General features: G+C 39.5%; 1 protein-coding gene across 1 annotated transcript in view; it reads right to left on the reverse strand.

The window, feature by feature from the left end:
- The window catches only part of IQGAP2 (IQ motif containing GTPase activating protein 2), a 325,198-nt gene that overhangs the window by 115,090 nt on the left and 193,985 nt on the right, over positions 1–16,123 (reverse strand). The window contains exons 7-12 of the mRNA XM_019641003.1: positions 15,606–15,719; positions 14,777–14,955; positions 12,808–12,895; positions 8,905–9,068; positions 5,237–5,397; positions 354–478 (exon numbers count right to left, since the gene is read on the reverse strand). Of these exons, the coding sequence (XP_019496548.1) occupies positions 354–478; positions 5,237–5,397; positions 8,905–9,068; positions 12,808–12,895; positions 14,777–14,955; positions 15,606–15,719 (831 nt within the window). The remainder of the gene's footprint in view (positions 1–353; positions 479–5,236; positions 5,398–8,904; positions 9,069–12,807; positions 12,896–14,776; positions 14,956–15,605; positions 15,720–16,123) is intronic.

Below are 16,123 nucleotides of genomic sequence, written 5' to 3' on the forward strand. Positions count from 1 at the left end.
TAATGTCACAGGAAGGTCATAGTGTCCTGCCACCTGTGAGGAGAAAACCCAAGTTCCTGTTGGGTGTGTTGTAAACAAAGAAGCCATTCTTCAGGCGCCCTGCTCTGATCACACCCCTTTTTGTGTATTTTTATTCTGTCCTTTCATGTCACTTTATGTATGCTTTATAATGTTTATAATGTTGGCACAATGGTACAGGCATAACATTTGTACATAAATAGACAGATACATATTAGGGGAGTGTGCTCTCACAGGGCTCCATGAGCAAAAATTTGCACTCCTAATCTAGAGAACAAAGTTGTCCAGACACCTTATTCTCCCTATATTAGAGGAAGAAAGTGTTCCATACTTACGTTCATTTTCTTCTTGAATTTGAATATTAACCATATCAATACAATTTTGAATTTCATTCCAGCTTAAGTTCTCTTGCCCTTGGGCTGAGGTTTCTAGCTTAATGGAGAGTAGTTCATTTGCATAACTGTGGAAGGGAAAACAATCATGATACTAATTAGAGACATTCATTCTTTGTTCATGTTATGCATCTGAAATTTGACACATGGGGCCACAGATAGACTTTATGAGGTTAGACAAAGACTAGAACGGCAAGTAAAATTGTCTGGGGCAGCTGTGTCAACCCACAACAAGCTCACTTATATTAATGGTGTTCTTTTTCTAAAAATACTTTATGTATAAGTGTTATTTAATTAAAATTCTCCAAAATCCAGCCTCGTACCCAATTGAGGCAAACAAAACAAAACAAAACTTAGACGTTCTCAACGCTGTGAAATTGCTTTTTTTTTTTTTCCCGGTTACTAATTTTCCTCCCGTTTGTGTGTCTTGGCTGTGAATTAGCTTGGCTCTCAATCCTTCCATGAAGGGTCCTTTTAATTATTCTTGTTCTTTCCAAAATCTGAGCTGTGAGAGACCTTTTTACTGTAACCCTAACATAGTTGGGTTACCTTGAGATCTAATACGCCCACTGAGGAATCAAATAAAATGCAGATGCAGTTTGAGAAATCTTGCTGAATAACACACATCTTCACTGTATGTTTTCTTGAAGGGGCGGTGCATGAGTTGAATCAGAATATCCTAAAATTTCTCCTCACCTGTCCATTTCTCCTAAGGATTCTGAGCGGCTACTCAAAAACCTCTCTTCTGTGTCCCCTCACTGCCACAGCACTCTCACCCCATCCCTCACCTTTCACCCTCCTCACTCTGCACAGCCCTCTGGGAAATAAGAGTTTGGTCAACCACTCCAATTATTTTTCTTGTCTGGGAAAATTTTAGGGAAAAAAACAACAACAACCACATCCATCTTGATATATTACTAAGAAACTTTCATTTCTTGGTAATCAATTTCCTATTTAAAAATCACAGAACCAATGTTATAACCTTAAGCTAACATGAGATATTCAAGCCCGAAGTAAAGGCACTCCATAGATAGTTTCATCTGCTTTTGCATTACACTAGGGAAATAAAGACCCATCCTCAATGTGCATATTAATTCACTAGACAGTTTGACTTCTGAATAACACCTGTGGATTTGCTAACAGAGGTTAAACAAATTAACATCACACTGAATCTAAAACTGTTTTCCTGTTGTGACAAATTTTCTTAAACTTCTTTCTAACTCAAGGTGACACTGAGGTGTCTTTTACAGAAAGTAGCTTGAGAGAGACATATATCTTTCAAAATAGGAAGTGCTGGTGGTGGCTCATTACCTGTGGCTAAATGAGGTGTCACCAAATGCAGGCCTGAAACTGGCTAACGGTGGTGTGTGAGATTTTCACCTTATCAAGAGTCATAAACCTAAGAAAATATTCTGTGTCACTAGTAATATATAATAAATAATACTGACCATAATAACAATATGGATAGATGGCATCTTGCACTGCCTAGCATCCCTTATAGAAAGAACCACTCTAAAAAAAAGTGCAAAATCATTGCGGGCATTTCACATGCTTAACATCTAAATGATGACCCGAGGGGACTACAAAGCTTAAGGATGAACACAGGAAAAAAAACCACAATCACCCATCATTCCTCTAGAAATGAACAAACACTAGCCAAAGGGAAAAGATTTTAGGGGTAACACAACAGAGTTCCACAGGTTTTCCATATAAGTATTTGTGTCCAGTACCAAAGCATTCTGTAGTTTACCTGAAGGGTCCATGTCTTTTCCCTCCCTGCCTCTCTCAGAGCTCTCTTCACTGTCTGCTATGGACAGACTAATAAGATTATATTTCTAACGGGTTTGGAAAACTTTGAAAAGATTAAAATTCCAATTTAGTTCAGCAGATGTTTATTCAGCACTTACTATGCACAAAACCTGTAGCAAGAACTACAGGGAACATTAGGATGAACAAGACGCAGCTATTACTTCAAGGAACTTTCAGTCTAGTGGATTAGAAGACAAAAACTCAAAAAGGGCATAAAAGTGGAACACAGGCAAGGCCATAAAAAGAGAGATAGTTCATAAGAGTAGAAATAATGGGGTTCCAAGGACGGAGACAAGGAAGGAAATCTTAGTGGGAGAGCACCTTGCCCAGCACAGTCACTAAACCAGGCACTTAATCCTCAAAACTGTCCTGCCAATGCAGAGTAGGTGGTTTTTGTTTTGTCTGTTTTGCGCCTTATAGATGAAGAGAAAAGGGCTTGGTTAGGAAGGGTCAAACTCAGATATTTTTGGCTCCAAGGCTATGTTCCTTTAACCACATCATGCTAGTTCTCAGAAAAGATGACATTGTGGGGGTGGGGAGAAGTGCGGAAATAATTCATGAAAGTGTAATCTATGGCAGGCAGGGCTTGGAAACTCCAAGACTGGGCCAGGCAGAGATGAGTGACAGGTACCGAGTTCCCGATGGTGAGAGGAGCATGCGTGGGAGCAGACAGGCCAGAAAGTACAGCGGGTGTTTGGATCCAGCCGAAATACAAGGAGGAATATAGCTGGAGCTAAGGTCAGAACAACACGTTTACAGTGACATCTGTTCTTAATGCAGATGAGAATGGTGAACATGCAAATAGAGGAGCATTACAAACACAGCGACATTTTAGAACAATTAATGTGGATACAACAAATGCCTAGAACCAATGCCAACCCTACATCATTTTTGTGAGAGTTAAATAAATGAACTTTTCTGGGAAAACACAGCCCCTAGCATGGAAGCCATGATATATAGGGAGAGACTTTGTAAGAATTCATCAAGGTGGACCCGCCTAGCACTTTTGTGCTATGAATAGGGACTGGCCCAGATAGGGCAGTGTTTCTCAAACTTGAAAACCTGCAAACTTGGGCTTCCAAGAGCCCGGATTAAAAAGCTGACACTGAAGTGGAACGGTGAGGAAGGCCAGGAGCTGTCAATATAAGAACCAAAGGGGACCCTGAAATCTCACGTTGCTACTGTCATCCAGGTGATCCAGAAAGTGCTTAAGTCAAGATTTAGAAAGATTATTAAAAGAAACACAAATTTTAAAAGCTTCTCATACAGAATACTTGAACTCTGAAGCTGTGTCTGCAGGCCCTAGTTGAAAACCACAGGGATAAAAGTGGTTCTTGGGGCCGGCCGAGTGGCTCAGTTGGTTAAGAGCTCACTCAAGAGTTTGAGCTCTGAGCAACAGCGGTTCGAGTCCAGCCCGAGCTGAGCAGCCGCTGAGCTGCCAACAGGTAGCAGGATGGCTCAGCTAAAAGAAAAAGATAAAAAAGGTTCTCAAGTGGGGTGTGGGACCCTTAGTAGGTTATTTGTAAATTGGGATGGGGGAGGGAAACATTTTTAATAATCAAAATGGGTGATTTGGAGAGAGGGGGTACTGTCATTTACAGGGCAGTGGCCAAGGATGCTAAATCTATGAGACAGTCTCAACAACTCTCTCATCAAGGTTCCCCATTAGTGGCCCCGTTAGATTGTTAGGCTTCCTAAGGGAGTCACCAGTCTGTCGTCTACTAGCACTAAGAGAGCAGTGAAGCCTTGTTAGGTAAGAATGAATAAGGATAGGAAGGACGTAGGAAGAGCAATCTGAAGGTTATTACAGAAGCAAGGTTGAAAAGTCTAAATGAGGTGGGTACTGGGAAATGGAGACATTTTGCAGAGGTATAGTGCACCCAGATTGGCTACTGTCAGGGAGAGAAGTGAGCAGGCTGCTCACAGCGCGAGGGTGCCTGGCAGAGTGCAGAGGAAACTCAATTGACCATGAGGTTTCTAAGCTTGGAGGAAAGGTGGTGCCATTCATAGAAACAGTGGAGGTGGAAATAAAGTACCTTGGAAAGAGACTCTGAGACGTTCTATGAATGAGGTGTAGAAATTTATGCAGTATAAGAGCATCAGTTTCTCCAAGAAGACTAAAAGCAAGGAAAATTCAGTCCTATTACTTTGGGGCCATTCCCTACATAGACAAATGATTAAACACCATTTAAAAAATTTTTAAGTTAAAAAATTTTTTCCTGTACAACTAACTGCATGTGACTGAAGAGAATTCCCCAACCTACCTATTTGAGCAGTTCCAGGATCAGTATCTGAAAAGAGCAGTGTTGTCAAGATCTAAGCAGACAGCTCCCCCTGGTGGTCACAAGAATCCAGGCCAGAAAAATCGCTCGTTTTAACTTGGGCTTTTTTGTCTTACTGAATCTCTCTCACTGGGCTCCTTCCTCAGGCCTCTAGATCTGCTATAGTGTTTTATAATAGTATCATTACACTATCTAGCAGCATATTTCAGGAACAGGAAATAAAAGATACTAAATTGATATTGTGTCCACCGCCATCATCCACTGTGGTCTCAGGATTCCTTCGGTTTAACAATCAGAAGAATGGGGTTTGGGCCCAATGGCTCACTTCTGGGTCCACAAATCCAGATTCAGTTTCCTCATCAGTAAAATAAGAGAACTGGACTGGATGAAGTTGCTTCCAACTTTTGTACATTCTGTCATCTCCAAAAGAATCTCAAGGGAAGGTATGTTTTTAATGGTTCTTTTATTTTAAACCGATCAAATAATCTTTGCTAATGACAAAGTCAGTCCGTAATCACCACAGGGTCATTGTTTTCAGACTCTTTGTTCCCCCAAAAAGAATGCTGTAAAGAAGGCCTCTGATATTAGAGAGACTTTTAAAACAAAATAGACTAACTTTTCAGCAAATGAGCATGGACATATGGATTTCTTCAGTAAGGAATAAATCCTTTATTTGTGAGATGTGCCAAACACACATTTCTGCTTTGAAAAGAAGCTTGGAATATATTGGCTTACCGTTCCACATATGTCTCGTCCAGATTGTTAAAGCCTATTTTTGGGCTTCTGAGTTGGTTCTGCACAGACACGAGGTCATTGCTTTCCAAGGCCTGGTTTAGTAAAGCAACAGCAGACAGCATTTCCACTGCAATCAAGAGCTCCTCATGGACCAAGTAGTTCTGTTAGAAAACACACAGCAATATAAGTTCCCCAAATAACACACCTCCTGGATGTGATGGGGGTTTAGACTGCACATCTCAGGTGTTTAGAATGCACATTTCAAAGAACAATGAAAAGTCAAAGATTTTGAGAACCCAGGATAAAAAGGGCTCAATGGCCACCTATTTTTCATTGGCTTTAAAGAACAGGTAAATGACTTCCGGGTTTTTCTTAGGTGATGACTTTGGGAACTGAGTTAATTACAACCAACATTTATGATTCCACAAACATTTGCATTCCCATAGATGATTCCTACTCCCAGCTACACTGAGTGCTTACAGGCTCAGGCTTTCCAAATAATTAAGCCAAGAATTAGATAAGGTTTGTCACTGTCCAAGAGTGCAAGGTAAAATTTTAGCATAGCCAATAATTTTGAGTTTGAATTAAGAGTAAGGAAAAGAGGGAAGAATTTCACCTAAAAGTTATAACCACAGAAAGTAAATCAAAGTCTTTAAGCCAAGAATATTGATTCTAGTTCCAAAAAAACTAAGCCTTAATCACATTTTTTATATTGGGTAGAAATTTTGAAATGTACTCTAAGGTCTAGATATTTGAAGAAATGTAAGGTAAATCTTTAGGTAAAGCAAGTAAGAGTCTCCAGGTTTATATGATTTATAAATCTGGATTTGGCTTATTTAAAAAAATACACTTTAGATTTCACAACACCTTCCCCTTTCAAAGTTTTCTTCCATTTAATCATTTTATACTGACTTGGTGTAACTCCAAAAGGTTTATTTCTTCTATCATATTGAAGAACCATGGAGGAAGCATGAAAACGAATTAATAAAATAATTCATTTTCTTTACATGTAGACATCTATCTTTACATTTAGATTATATGTATTTAATATATATGATGCAATATTTATATTAAAATACATTACAGCTTTTTGGATCTCCACAGAAATCTTGCATCAAATTGATTTTAGAGTAACAAAGCATAATTTCACCTTCCAAAGCAAATGGGAGGATATAATATGGAACACGTAAGTAAATTTTATCCACACATATTACATTAACTACAAGTTTAACACATAGAGAAAGTATAAAATTCCAAGTAAAAGACAAAATGGAATCATTTGAGATTCACCTCCTTTACCCCTTCTAGTGAACTGTCCACAAATATCTAAAGTGGTATACAGCAAAAGGATAAGGGAAACTAAAGAAGAAATGGGTCTGGGCAACCACTAGTTGATGGTTGACTGAGTGCGGATGAATGACTGCTAGAATTCAAGTAGCCTTAGGCTTCAAAGCTAGAGAAGTGGAAGAAAATATTAATGAGACAATGTAAAAGCAATTTAAGAAAATAACAGATTTTCTTCTATTACAAAATACCGAGGGTGCCAAGAAAATGTATACACATTTTATGAAAGGATAACTGTCTTAAAATTGTAATACTTAATATACACCAATAACAAAAGATGAATACAAGTCATGTTTGGCTTCTGCAATTACAAGAGGTCCTCAAAGTGGTTACGATCAGCGTCCACACCCTTCTGATTATGGCGAACTACTGCTTGAGCAACACTGACCAAAGTGTCCACTTGTATACAATTTTTTGGTGCCCCTGATAGTATCTTTTTATTTAGAAAACAGGAAGTCTTGACAAGCAAGAATAAGAAAGCAAATCCTACTATCCAAGCCCTTTAGTGTATATACTGTTATTTGTTTTTAATTCATACAAACATTTAGAGGTTTTGTTTTTTTAACTGATTTTATTAGTTTCTTATTACAAATAAACCAAGATAATATTATAACCTCATTTTTTCCACTTAATAATTGTGTGAGCAATATGTGGTTTGTTTCCTGCTTCTCGGTATTAGGCAATGCTATGAAACATCTTGTGGCTACAACTTTCTGATTCATATTTGTTTCCTAGCAACATTACTGTCAGGATAATGGGTAATAGCCTTTGATACACACGACTAAGATCACTCTCCAGAAAGGCTGTACTCTCCTACCAGCTGTGTAGGAGATGCCTGCTGCCCCAAATTTATACCTATACTAGGTTAGATTTCTCAATTCTCTACCAACCCGATATCTAAAAATAATTGTATTTTGTTTTAATATACACTTACTTCTGATTGAGTTTGAACATATGTTTGTGTTTTGTCATTTTGTGTATTCGATATTTTGTGAATTGCCTGTTCATGTTTTCTCCTCTCCCCCATTTTTTTTGGTGGATCAGGGCTGTCTCTGATTTTTAAGATCCAATGTCCTTCTACGTTTCATTGGAACTTTAATTAAAAAAATTTTTTTTTAATGTTTAACCTTTTACGAGGTGTGATCAAACAAATTGGTGAATGTTTAAATTAAAAAAAAATTATTACAGTAAAAGACACATTGCCATTAATCCCCCTCAAAATACTCCCGCTCGCTTCCAACACACTTATCCCATCATTCTTGCCACTTTCTGAAGCAGTTCTGGAAGTCCTCTTTCATGAGTGTCTTCAGTTGCACTGTTGTGTCTGCCTCGAAGTCCTGAATCATTTTGACTTTGGGGAAGAGCCAGAAATTGCACAGTGTCAGATCCAGTGAATAAGGTGGATGAGGACACACCATAATGTTTTTGATAGAAACTGCCATATACCAGAAGTGATGTGTGACACAGAATGCTGTCATGATGGAGGATGATTTAGGTCACACTTGTTAAAACACACCTTCTCTCAACCCTAGTTCACACCCGACTGATGCACCGAACAGGTTGAAACTTGTCACACACTGTTACTAAGGTTCAACGCACTGCTTCCTGTATTGAAGATCCCTGCCTTTCCATTGGATGGTACTCGGCAGCAGCATTCACCGTATTATTTGATCACACCTCATATACTGGAAATTTATTCTGATATGTGTAGTGAGGTAATGTTTTTTTCCCAAGTGGTGAAACACTTGTAAGAATTTCATTCCTTTCCCCACCTTTTTGAAACACTAGCACTCTCACATATTAAATTCTTGGCTCTGTTCTAGTACTTTTTATTCCATTTCATTGTTTGGCTTAATTTGTAGTACACATGTTCTTAATTACTGTAACCTTATGTGAATATTACTGTTTAAAACTATTAGCATATTAAGGAGCATACATTTACAAAAATCAATGCCATGGTGCTAGTGTTTTTGCTTGCAGATTTCTAGAAATGCTGATTCAGAGCTTACTTTTTCTATATCAAAAAAAAAACCATAACATATTTTTAAAACATCTCAGTATAGTTAAAAAATGATCCAAAATTAAAAAAAGAATCACAGAATAAGAACCACCTGTTTTCAATATGTCTGCGTTTCCTAACTGTGCTCTTAAGATTCTTTATGTAGCAGGAGTTAAAGAGGAAGGCGGCCATGGAATTGGTACAGGGAGGCCAATGAGATGGGGGGTTGGTACAAATTAAAGACTCTACACCCCGTAAACAGCCTTCCTCATGGCTCGCACTCATTTAACATCTCTCTCCAGAAGCGCAGTCTCCTCTGACTTACCGTCGCATTCTGTTTCTGGAGGTTGAACAGTTCGGTCTGATACATTGCAGCAGCAAAGGGGTAAACAGCAGGCAGCTGGGCCTCTGGTTTCTTCAGTGCAAGCAGTGTGTTCTCGGGATTGCCGTCCCGAAGGACGGCATTGATGTGGTCCACTGCAGCCAGCCCTAAGGATGGGGGGAGGGGGATGTTACATTCCGTCACAATGTCTGCTTTTCCCACTGTGACCTTCCGTCACAATGTCCGCTTTTCCCACTGTGACCTGGCCCAACAAGCCTACCTGTCCAAGGACTAAATCTAAGTGGTCACTCGCCATGATCTCTGAAAAGCTGCAGTTGGAGGGTAGGCAAAGACTTGGAAATGGTATAATAGCTCAGTAACTGGAAGTCAGTCTAGTCCTTGGAGGTAGTCTCTAAAAGAACCTCAGCACTGACGGAGCTGGGGGTATGAGACCATTCCTGCCTCACATGATTTCCTTACAAAATCCTTCCTTTCAAAGTTCTGGTTCCACCTTTTCCACGAAGTCCTTACATTGTTCCAGTCCCTGAGGATTTCACACGTTGGGAACCCACACTATATTTGGAGCTGGGCCATAGAGATCCCAAAGGCATTGCTCTGTAAAGCTTGTTGTGTGTTAGTATTGCCTTCCCACAGGAGACTGAAGCTTTGTAAAGCCTTGCCCTGCTGCTGGATCTTCCCTCTGAATCAGCACCATGGAAAACCCAGCATAAGCATTTGGACACACTGCTGCTTGATACTGATGGTATTAGTTTTCAGAACATTCTCCTTCAACATCGTGCTCTGTGACTTGTGATTCTTAAGAAAAAATAATTCAGATAGGTTTTTAAAAAGATGACAGCCAAAATTCACATGACTGAATTGCCTGTGCTAGTATCACTTAACTTAAAAAATAAATCCCTGATTCCAGAAATGCCTCGGTTGACATTATCTGACCCAGCCATAAGCTCTGTGATGACACTACCAGCTGCAATGCTCACATTACAAAGACCTGAATTTTAGTGACCAAACTGAGGGCGTTTCAAACAGTAGGTTCAGCATAGTTTTCAGAAAACAGAAATGGAATTGCTGACCAAATGGAAGAATGAGTGATGAACTCTGCCATTAAGTCACAGCAAACCAGACAGAACCGGCAGGATTGTACCCTATAAAGGCTTCAGGGTAGTAAAAAAAACACAGACCCATAGATTTCTAGAGTTTTCCAAAGGTTAGTCTGTCTTCCTAATTATACGACTAGACTGCAGCTAAGATGATTCTAACCCTTTTTAACAGATGACAATTTATCTTCTCTAACTACATTTTCAAGGAGCTACCCTCCATAACCTTTCACTAAGAGGCATCATTCAATAGCAGGAAACACAACTAAATGTAGTCTTTCATTCCACACCCTTAGAAAAGGACACTTATTCTAAAAGACCTTAAAAACCCAAACACTTCATTCTATTCTTAGAATTAATATGACAAACAGAAGAATTCCAGAAAGGAAGGTCAGTGGTTGTGGTGTTCGCTGGCCTGTTAAGTCATCTGAGGCCTTTCAGCTGGGTCTTGGATTACTTTGGACAGGGTCTTGCTTCACCTTGGAAAATTTCATTATATGAGTTTGCACAACTGGATGGTAAAATATTACCAGAAACATTACATCTTTAAAACACTCTTAATGTACCATTTCATCTAAAAAGAAAATAAAGTAAGCTTAACCTAACTCTTTTATACTCTGTGAATTTAACAAAATTTCCAGCCCCGACTTTAACAGAATATGTCATGGAATGAATGGAATGCACATGCCAAACCCAAAAGTTATATAATTCTAGTTCAAAGTTGAAGGATCTGATGACGGAGCTGGTGACATTACCACTGAAGCTGTCACTTATGCCACTATTATGTCTGCTACGAATGTAGACAGCTTAACATTTTAATAACCTACATGGTTGGGGAAAAGCTTTTCAAGTAGCTATATGTACGCATTTTAAAAGGTACACAATTGTCTCATTGTCATGTCACTGACTAAAATATGCATTAGAAGGTATTTATTTATTTATTTATTTAATAGCTGAGCCATCCTGCCACCTGTTGGCAGCTCAGCGGCAGCTCAGCTTGGGCTGGGACTTGAACCGCTATTGCTCAGAGTTCATACTCTTGAGTGAGCTCTTAACCAACTGAGCCACTCGGCCAGCCCATAGAAGGTTTTTTCAAGACAACTGTTATTTCTACTGGACTGTAAGGTTTCAGATGGGAAGAGATCAAAACTTCAGAATAATTATGCTCTACACGTTTAAAGCCATCAACCATTGCAATGTCCTTCATAATTTCAGCTGGTTATGCATTACTACAATCATTTCATGTTTTTCACTTAAATATGGGAAAAAAAGTATAGCCAATTGGGCATTAAATTAGTCATGGAGTAAAGTGTAAAAGTATAAAACAATGACATAAGGCATTTTAGTTTAAAAGAAATCTGAGTGGTTATAAACATTTCAAAACTAAAGGATGGCAAAAGTTTACAGAACTATTTCCTCACTAAGCTTATGGACCTCAGATGCTTTGCTGGCAATGTTAATTTCTTCCTGTAATTCATTTCTGTGACGCATAATGAAATTCTCAGCTTTCAAATAAAGCAGAAAGAGAAACTTGAAATCGTGCTTCATGTATCATAACCAACATGTTCAAAATTTAATAAGGATAAAAGAATAGAAATATGCATCCCAAAATGTTAAGGTGTTCCCTTAAAAACATTTTACCCTAGAGCTCTCAGCAGCTGCATGTATGAGGTAAATTCTCAAACCTACTCAGTTGTTAACTCCTAAATATCTACATCAATGGTATCTGGGCCTCAGTGATTACATTTGAAGCCTTTAGGATATGTCTCCACCATCAACTTAGGAGCAAACTTCTGGGTAACACCTATAGGTGTGCATTTTGTTGAAGGTGTTCAGAGCAAACAACATTCAAAGCTCATATATGAGGTTAAATTAAAGGCAAGGTTTAGAACAGCTGAAATTAGTGGATATTCCAAATTTAAATTTGGCAGCTGGTTCACATGCTTGATTAAAAGGGCTAAATGGTCTTTCATGTATTCATTTTATATATATATATATATATGTATATATATATATATATGGGTTATTTAAGTTGACCTTGGGGAAATTAAATGTCAATCAGAATTCCTAACTGCCTCAAATAAAATACATTTTATTAAAGAAGGGAAAAAGACTAATAAAGAGATTAATGTATCTAAACTTGCATATGCATATTTTAATGACCCAAGTTTTTTGTTTTTTATAGTCACACAACTGAACTGGGTACCAAAAAAAAAAAATGAAACTGCAACTCCATAGCGTCTCGGGGACGTGGATTTAAACCTGCCACCATGCAATTTCATTGGCCTGTCAAATCTCATTCATTTGCGTTGAAGCTACCCAAGCTGTAAGAAAACAGTTCTTACAAACTATAGACTAGTGGCTGGGAAGTAACAAAGAGCAGAACTGTCAATGATACCTTTTCCACGTCCATTCAAATGCCATCATATAATCACGAGCAAGGAATGACAATCTTTAAGTCATAATATTTTACTAAACAACTGTCAATATTAGCCCAATCCGCAGTGAGTTTGAAATATGACATACACTGTACCTATGATGAAACAGGAAGGTACAGTCAAACTAGCTCCAAGGCAAATTGAGATATCTTGCACGGACTGGGGGCAAATCACCAAAAAAGCTCCGTGGGAGGCTGTCAGGTGATGTGCCATAATTAACAGCAACATTGACATTTAGTGAATTTTTATCACTTAAGGCAGTTTTACAAGGATACAAGCTGAGAGTTTTGCTGAAATTCTGACAAGAAAATCTTGCAGATGTATCCATTTCCTTCATACAGTCCATTACTTACTATTGACTTTATTGATAGTGCCTTGGATTTCTGCTTGTGTCAGCAGTTCTTCATATGCATCTCTTTCTTCTTCTGAAATACAGTTATTCTGCAAAACAAAGTCTTCACTAATTCCTGAGGTTAAATGTTTCCAGAGCTCGACATTCAAAAGCAAAAATGCAAAGAGTGATAAGAACCATTCGCTAATATTCATTCGAACTCCATACAAGCATTCAAGAGTGCTGCTTTATGCAGGTTACTAGCGTTAGATATGCCCAGCAAGGATTACAAAGATAAACAACAGACCCAGTGACCTTCCGAAAAAGCCTGGTTGTCTAGTATGGAAAACATTAGGTTGCACCCCTTGACATTGCCATTTTTAAAATATCAAAACCAGTTGAATATTGGCAATTTCATTTGATTCAGTCTAGTAAAATCAAGAACACAAATAATGACTATACATAGAACAGAATAGATTCTATAGAAGCACATACTCAGTTGGAGAGTTTTAAAATGAGATAACAATTGAGGAAGTCCTGGAGGAACAGAGTAACGTTAAAGGAAGAGCGGAGCAGGACATAGACAGCAAGATTTGGTCACAAAGGTGGGAAAGATTGGCAAGTCAGGCTACAGCATAGAGTGTATGTATGTCCAGTGCTAGCCAAAAAAAAAAAAAAGAGGAGGTAGGCTGGGTATCCTGGCGGCCTTTTAAGGCCAAGCAAAAGACCTGTACTTAATCTAGTAGGCAGTAGGGAATCAGATGTTTCTGGTAGGATGCCACCAGATCTGTAGTTAAAGATTAATTTTGCCACCTCTAGCTCTGAGAGGGGTTGTCTTGGAGAATGACAGGAAGCAGGGAGACCCATGAGAAAGGTGCTGCAGGAGTTCTGAGGTGAGGTCAGGAGGGGCAGGGCTGAGGCAAGAGTGATAAGACGGGAAGGTAGGTGGATGAATGGAAGCCCAGCAAGAAAAGGTAACAGAATACAGTGATGACAGGGGAGATAAGAAGAATTCTGAAACAACGTGGAAATCATTCCAAAGGGAAGTTAGCAAGGAGCACACGTGTGAGAGAGAGGGCAGGGTAGAGATGAACACCCACCCGGTGTGGTGGGTGGCAAGGCCTGTGGGACAAAGAGAAGTTATCTGGAGGAACATTAGAGGGGCCTGGGATCAAGCCGGCAGCTGATCTCTTCAAGTGCATGGGCTTTATTGAGAAAGAACAGAGACAGACCTTAAAGGATCCCCATATTTAGAGGAAGGAGGAGGAAGAGGCACTGAGAGATGCAGGGGAGAACCACAGCAGCAAGGAAGCACATAAGCTAGAGGAGCAGACAATCTCAAGGCAGGCGGATGCTAGCAGGAGCCACCCACAGAGAAGGGGTGGTAAGGTAAAGTGGTCACTTTTGGTAATGGAGCTGAAGTTGACATGGCAAGAGCTTACAAAAAGGAAAGGTGGCAAGGAAGTGGGAGATCTGAGTGCAGACCAAGTCTTCCGTAGCCCAAGACAGGCAGGAAGTGGGGCGTGTGAAGTTAGGATCAGGAGCAGGCTGCCTAGCTGGGGAGGAAAAGCTCTTTGTCAAATATGAGGGTAAATATTGGAGAGAGTAGGTTCAAAAACATCCTCTTTAAACTTCACCACACTGGATTATTAACCTCTATTAATAAATCCAAAGGTAACTCGGCCAATACCAAGGTCTGCTGGTGATGCCCTAATGAGGGAAGATCTTTAGCCACTACTTCTAAACCTTCCAGGTAAGTAATAAATTTACGGCATGACCTTCAAACCTTGGAACTTACAATATTCATCATAAAAAGGAAACAATTTCCTTACATAGTTCATGGTCTTCTTTCACCCTTACATTTCACCCAAACCAACTGCCTATGGCTAGAGAGACCAGTCAGTCGATTTAAAAATAACACTTTTAACATTAAGGCTTTTTCACACCACCTATTCATAACTGTATCTATTAATGAGAATCTAATTAAATACCTTCAGTCTTGCGTTTTCCTCTTTTGCCTTTTTGGCTTTCCAGAGCTCCTTCTGATAGTCTTGTGCAAGGTTTTCGTTCACTAAAGTTAAAACTGCATTTGGGTTTCTTAGAGTTATAATGGTCTGCTCTGCTATTCCTTTTTCAATAGCTTCATTAATGGCTATAACTGCAGCATGCACTGAGAAGAGAAAAAAGAAAAGATTTTTTTTAGCAAAAGACAACATGGACAGATTCTTATTAGCAAAAGAAAACATGCATTGTCACTGCATAACCGTAAGCACTGTTACTTCTTTGGCTCCCAGTAAGCATACCAAAAGAGACCTCTGACACATCACAGAGCACGCCTCTGACAACCTCTCCACCTGCCCGTCTATATTGGGTCCTGTCTCAGCATCTGTTACATAATCCCTATTCATTTATTCAAACTGCACTGAATGGCTTAAATGAACCAAGCACTATGTCAACTGCCTAGGTGTTTGAAAAGGAACACAAAACTCTAAAGTACCAGGCTGTTTCCAAGAGATGCCTGCAATTTAACTTGAAACACTAAAAGACAATACAGCAATGTACCTTACCACTAAAATCTAAAGATGTGGAAAGTAGAGAAATATTTTGGAGAATGAAGGTATTTCTGGAACCTCTTAATTTTCATTGCACGTGTAGATGTTTAAAGTGGCTCAAATTAACCATCTACAATACATATAATAAAAGCTTTCACAGGGGGCTTACATTATCTTCTAAATATTCTGTTTCTTGTACCCAGAATCAACAAATAAAGTATAGGTAAGTTTCGTGTCAATGGCATGTTCAAATTTTAAATAGACTTACATGCAGCTTCATCCACAGATAGTTCATTGGCCAGAATACCACCTATTTTGCTGAAAGACGGCATCTGTATTCCGTATTTCTCAAGCTCCTTTCTCATATTACTGATTTCCTCCTCTGAAAAAGAACAACAAATCAAAGAAAGCCACAGTAATGGAGACAGAATGAGTATATTTATATCAAGAAATGTCTTGGGCCGGCCGACTGGCGTGTTGGTTAAGAGCTGGCTTGGGACGCCAGTTCTGAGCAGCAGGGCCCCGGTTCGGATCCCACATGAGGGCCAGTGACCCTGTCCTCTACAGCTAAGATGGTGAGTCCCAGCTCGACCTGGAGCTGGGCTGCCATGAGTTGCCGGCAACGGTATAGGCTGCAGCCCCTGTTGCAGTGGGCTGCCATAAGCTACCATGTGTGGCTGGCAGCCAGCATGAGCGGCCATCCCGAGGCCGGCGACTGATCTGCCTCGCCTGGGAAGAGCGCAATGATGGTGCCAACTTGGGCCAGTGAAGCAACGTCCTCCACAA

Source organism: Hipposideros armiger, unplaced genomic scaffold (assembly GCF_001890085.2).
Source record: "Hipposideros armiger isolate ML-2016 unplaced genomic scaffold, ASM189008v1 scaffold_55, whole genome shotgun sequence".
NCBI lineage: Eukaryota > Metazoa > Chordata > Mammalia > Chiroptera > Hipposideridae > Hipposideros > Hipposideros armiger.